This window comes from Paramisgurnus dabryanus, chromosome 20 (genome assembly GCF_030506205.2).
Source record: "Paramisgurnus dabryanus chromosome 20, PD_genome_1.1, whole genome shotgun sequence".
NCBI classification, from domain to species: domain Eukaryota; kingdom Metazoa; phylum Chordata; class Actinopteri; order Cypriniformes; family Cobitidae; genus Paramisgurnus; species Paramisgurnus dabryanus.
The window spans coordinates 11,397,540-11,403,963 of record NC_133356.1 but is presented as its reverse complement, the minus strand read 5'-3'; the positions used below and the strand labels follow the sequence as shown (position 1 = coordinate 11,403,963).

The 6,424-nt window shown below is 37.4% G+C and overlaps 1 protein-coding gene across 1 annotated transcript in view; it reads right to left on the bottom strand.

The window, feature by feature from the left end:
* Positions 1 to 5,525: 5,525 nt before the first annotated feature.
* Positions 5,526 to 6,424, bottom strand: part of sptlc3 (serine palmitoyltransferase, long chain base subunit 3) — a 42,529-nt gene continuing 41,630 nt past the window's right edge. Inside the window, exon 12 of the mRNA XM_065296415.2 lies at positions 5,526 to 6,367. Coding sequence (XP_065152487.1) covers positions 6,254 to 6,367 — 114 coding nt within the window. The 3' untranslated portion in view covers positions 5,526 to 6,253. The remainder of the gene's footprint in view (positions 6,368 to 6,424) is intronic.

The following is a 6,424-nucleotide window of genomic DNA, read 5'->3' as shown; positions in this document are numbered from 1 at the left end:
AAGAGCAATATTCACAGAAGAAAGAGTAACCGCCTGGAAATGATTCCCAATTACCCGACAACACAGATCAAACCACCAATATGGTCCTGGGTGGGTGATTGCCTTTAAAATATAATAAAGTAGCCTAAAATAATCCCGTGGATGCTTTACTGGTGTTACTTTGAAGTCCCAAAAATATGAACTTCATACCGCAAATCCTTGTGCCATTCCATTGATTTCACATTACTTCTTGCAAATGCAAAAGCTGAGAGGTTATAGCTATATAAAAAATTATATAAGAATAGAAGTTCACATTTCATTAATGGTGTGCAGGTAAAGCTGGCGATAAATAGATCGCGCTGTTTAGAGACCATGCGGCATTCTTTTATAAAATAAAAGCAATTAAACCTCCAAAATCAAACAGATTCAGGTCCTCGTGGTTTCCATTATAAAACTTTGGACACATTGCTGCGCTCCGGTGAGTTGCGCAAAACGTATTGGCATCCTCTCCAAACTCCAGTGCGTCTTCACGGATGAAGACTCGGTCACTGAAAGCCCATCTTCAATGTGATCAAGATCCAAAGCTTTTTCTCTTTGAGTTTGTAACTGAGCTCTGTCTTCTGCAGGAGTTAGCGAGACTCTTGCGCAAGAGTAGCCTATCCACACGCGCGCGCACACCTTCTGCGTAAAAATGTGCCGTTAAATAATACACGACACCGCAGCTCAGGACGTGTGTGTTCTCCTCTGTCGTTGTGTGTTTTTAGTCCAGCACAAACACAGCCAGACTCGTGCCCATGAAGCCTTTGGTGTTTTTATATCCCCCCTCTTCTTTTGGTTTGCCGTCACCTCCCCTCCCTACCGATTTAACCCTTCTCGTGCCCCATCCCACACAACAAACTCATCACAGGACACTCGCGAGCGAGCCGTGTCTGTTTTGTGATCTGTTGTGAATACCATAAGAATGGAAAAACATATTTAGGTAATATTAGAATGCAAAGTGGCACAGTAAACACATATTAGAAGCCACAGTTAATTGCAAGGTAGAAAAAAAACATACAGAGAAGACCAGGGATAGTTTTTTCCAGTTTACATTTGTTTGGGAAAGTTTTACTTTTAAAAGAATCATAATGATTTTTTTAAAACATGGATTTTTGAGGTATTGTCACAAGGCACGGGGCAAATTGTCACAACAAGAGTTAGGTATTGGTTTGCCGTTTTTGAATACAATATAAAGTGCAAAACATCATCCACAGCATGACTTTAACTGTACATGAAACCAAATAGTAATAATGGTAACAAGATAAAAATTAAATTTTTGTAAACAGACCTTTGATTCCAAACCCTGTTACTCTGCTTAAGTATTTTTTGCATATCTTTAGTGATTAATTTAATTTTAGAAACTAATTAAAAGTGATTAATGGGACATCATTTGTAAAATCCATAATGGGTTTACTTAGTTTGAGTGATTATAATGTTAATGAATGCACCTTAGATCCTGCTGTTGAGAACTGATGGAACGAAATGAGGGTCTATTTTCCTCCTTGTCCAAATTTCACACTTCCAGGAATGTGTGGAGTGGGGACAAGGTGTGTCACGATTTGCATTTGTTTGTTCTTCGTGGGTCGTCTGGGAGCCCACATCAAAAAGCGTGACAAATGTTTAGCTCTCATCCTGAACTTGTGTATTGCAGGGTTTACCAGAACAACTGAACGTCGATAGCTTTGTTAGTTTGATCGGCATGCCTTTACAAACTCTTTGAATCCAAGCTTTGCACTTCGAGTGGCACACATTTCAAAGGGCGGATGAGTAAGCTGGCTGGGCCCCTTCATTGATGGTCAGTGCTTAGACAGATGTTTTCTTGGAGCAGTGTTGGTAGCAAAGCAGAAGGAAGAAGAGTTGACTGGACATCTGTTCTCCAGACTGACTGGACCCTCTGACATGAGGTTGGGGGGGGGGGGGGGGGGTGATGGAGAGGGGCCCATCCTGTGCGTGTCCATGTGTGTTTGTTCTTTCTGCCATTTGCGCTCTTCTGCTGAACCGTCGTTCTGTCTTACATTTTCCGATAAACAACAAGGAATTTTTCTCTGGTTGGCCTGTTACAACCAGCAAATTAAAGTTCAAGTGGTCAATCCCGGGTTAAATATCTTACTCGCAGGTGAACCTTTCCAGGATTCAAACATATAATGTGAAGCTACACATTCTGTGAATTTTACTCTGAACATCACATCTAAGCTTACTGTATATTTTGATATACACTAATCAACATTTGAAATGGATTTGAAGACAAGAACAGGTTTTGATCCACTTCAAATGCTGACTGGTGTATTTGAGAGAAACATTCTGGAGATTTATTTTGCCTTTCTTTTCCTTGATAATGTCTTTTACATTACATTTACATATATGCATTTGGCGGTTACATTACGCTTACAAGCTACACATTTTATCACTATGTGTGATCTCTGAACCTATGAACCTTTGCGCTGCTAACGCAATTCTCTACCAGTTGAGCTTTAGCTTCAGTGCATCTCTGATATGGCACAAAAACATCCGTTGCCTAACAAATAAACATCCATTGCTTGGCATTAAGACATCTTGCCTGTTCCCTGTGAGAAATCTTCATCACTATGGTGTTGGTATTCTTGAAATAACATAAACATTGCTTCAAACACTAGTGAAACAAGTGCAGACTAGAGCTCATCTGTCTGCAGCGTTTACTATGCGTCTTTATTCCCCTCTGCATTAATCAAGTGATTACCCCACATCTGGGGAATGTGAATCTCTATGCTAATTGCTAGGTTAAGGTGAATATTGGCCCATGCACAAAATATCTGGCATGTTTAGCCCAAACGCTATCAGACAGAGCTTTTAGGTCTCTCACAGAAGTAACAATTAGGTTATCTCGCATTCAAAGCAAATATGTTTCAAGTTTGGTTAAACATGTGCAGACACTACTTTTTGTACTTTGCAAAAGCAAATTTTTTGCAGAAAATTAAAGTCAAAGAGGTTATTACTCTAGTTTTATAAATAACCATGATTAGAAATCTTGAATTTTTTTATTTTATCTTTTGGATACCAAAATATGTTTTCATTGTGTGTGTGAATCATAGTTTTATGCATCAAGTAACTGAACGAATTTATGCACCACATAAAATCTAATAAGTGATGAAAGTGCACGGTGCAAATTAAATATTTTAAAGTAGCTTTAAAAATGATTTGAAATCATAGAAAAGCATCACCAAATTGGATTTTTTCTTAAAGGGACACTAATTTTCCAGCTAATTTTCCAGCTCCCCTAGAGTTAAACATTTGATTTTTATAGTTTTGGAATCCATTCAGCCGATCTTTGGGTCTGGCGCTACCAATTTTAGCATAGCTTAGCACAATCCATTGAATCTGATTAGACCATTAGCATCTCGCTAAAAAATAACCAAAGAGTTTGGATATTTTTCCGATTTAAAAATGAAAATTTCTGTAGTTACATTGTGTACTAAAACCAACGAAAAATTAAAAGTTGTGATTTTCTAGGTAGATATGGCTAGGAACTATACTCTCATTCTGGGGTAACAATCAAGGACTTTGCCGCCGTAACATGGCTGCAGGAGGCCAAATGATATTACACAGTGCCCTGCTATTGAAAGTTACTAAAGGGATTATTTTCGACCACTACGTAATATCATTGCGCATGCTGCAGCCATGTTACGGCAGCAAAGTCCTTGATTGTAACGCCAGAATGAGCGTATAGTTCCTAGCCTATCGGCCTAGAAAAAAGCAACTTTTAATTTTCCATCGGTCTTAGTTCATGATGTAACTACCAGAAGAGTCAAGTTTTAAATAGGAAAAATATCAAAACTCTGGTTATTTTTGAGCGCGATGCTAATGGTCTAATCAGAATCAATGGATTGTGCTAAGCTATGCTAAAAGTGTCACTGCCAGATCCGAAGATCGGCTGAATGGATTCCAAAACGGTTAAATAAAACAAATGATTAACTCTAGGGGAGCTGGAAAATTAGCATATTTTCAAAAAAAGTGGAGTGTCCCTTTAAAAAAGTAAATGCTATTCGCCCTCAGTCACTAAAATATATTTTCTGCCTGTGGCCATGTCTGTATGTATTCTTTGCTTGTTACGTCATCTGGTAGAGCAAAGAGACATTAAGATGGTGGGGGCACTGGCCAAAAAACATAATTATTTAATATCTTTTAGTTTGGTAAAACACTACGAAACCATGCAATGTTTCCACAGTTTGTAATGAGTTTACAGGTAAAGCAGACAAGTCGGGAGGCTTTTTCGTTGGAACATGTTTGTTGTATATGTATACAATTATATTTGACTTATGAATTGTTATTTTTAAATATGAGACACTGAAATCTTTTTCAAGTGGGCGCAGTGAAAATTTTGGAAGGGCAAGTGAAAAACTGAACCACTGGCCCAGTATATAAAATTCGTTGTGTTGAGCCCTCCATTACCCTTTAAATTACGCAAACTGACATTGCGAATTGAAAATACGGCACTTTCACAAAACCTCCCAAATATAAAAAAAAAAAAAAAGGATTAAATGCTCGCATGTGGTAAATTTTCAGGCAATTTTAGAAGAGGTTTATTTCGTAAAACTGCAACGGAATGGTTTATTCGCATTATTAGCTCACCTGATGCAAGTCATTAATAACAATTATTATTTAAAGGGATAGTTCACCTTAAAATGAAAATTTTACTCATCCTCATGTTGTTCTAAACCTGTATGCATTTCTTTTTTCTGATGAACACAAAAGAAGATATTTTGATAAATGATGGTAAACACACAGCAGATAGTGACTATTGACTTCCATAGTAGGAAAAAATATTTAGGAAGTATTGTGATAAATTAAGAAAATATTTTGATAAATAGATGACAGAATTTTCATTTTAAAGTGAACTATCCCTTTAAAGACGACGCAATATGTACTAAAACCTCCCAGAAACACATCAATACGTCCCAAGTATAAGGCTTTCCTTGCCACTAATGTCTGGATAACACTCCTAAATCTCTTTTGATAAAAAATACTAACACCTACATTGCCGCTCCTAAGTATAAGGGGCTTTCCTTGGAATTAATGTTTGGATAATACTCTAACGTCTCCTTCGGTTAAAAATAATGCATGTGGTGGATGTGATATTAGTAAACCTACGTCAGTTGATGTGATGTTTGGAATGACTTGGAAAAAGTAAGTTTTAGTCGCATACCAAAGGATCATGGAAACACTTCATTTTTGCAATAGTCTTTGTCAAAATAACACTAAAGTTTTACGCAAATCTGTAATGGAATTGCAGCTAATGTTGAAAGTTGCTCAGGTTTAGGGTGATGTCAGCTGGTCGCTTACAATCCAAAATTGTTGCTCCAACTAAACCCCTTAAGATTTTTGGCCCATTTTATCATCCATCATAAAAATAAATAGGTGAAAACACTAAAATGAATATCCTGCAAATAAGGAAAAAGCCCTGTGTTGAATCTTTTTTTAAAACTTTTCAAGAAAACATTTACTTTATAATGCATTTGTAATCTGTTCATAAATGAATTTGTAGATTTATTGTTGAATCAGTAGTAGTTTCTTGCACAAATAGATGCCTGTAAGTGCTGGGATTCGAAAGATGCAATACCAAAATGCACAATTACTGTGAGTTTGAGTTTCTCTTTCAATCATTGTCCATCTGTATCACACAAACACAGAAACCATCACAGCATAGAGGTTTTTCATCAGTCCATCTCAGCAGCAGTATAAAATAATGCCACTTCCAGAGGTTTCTTATCCGCAGCTTGAGTTTAGATGTAGGTCAGTGTTAAGAAAATTAATTGTTTGATATACTGCATCTCTCGAGCAGCTTTACATAAACAATTGACAAACCCAGCCATCACGGCCCCTCCTCATTTCCCACAACCCCCTGAGAATAGACAATTTAACATACAACTTCACAAAAATGCGAAAAAGCAGTTAAAAAAAGCAATTAAATACAATTTTACAACATTTACTGTACATATATAAAATATGTAACTGGTTCCCGAGGGAATCCTGTGGAAATCTGATGCGCCAAAAGGCCGAAAGCGTAATGTCCTCTGTCTGTCTGCGCACTGTTTAAAGCTATTAAAAACACTTTTTTGAGTGAATATGTTTGAATACGTTTTTTGGAGACAAAGAACTGTCTTGCGTTGAACAGTAAAACATTTTTAACTAAGGGCATCCTCACTGAGGTGACAGCGGCAGCCCCTCAAGGTAAATGAGCGATCGCTCTCACAGTCAATGATCAGCTGTCCAGCTCTAAGTCCATTTCGTGGTACACTTCTGGGCGAACAGAACGTTTTAGTCGAGAGAACTTCAATCTGATGTCATCTCCAAGTTCATCAAGACTGCGGAGAACCTAGCAGAAGATATTGTAAGAGGTTAAAGAAAATTCTAGAGTGATTTCTTCTAATGC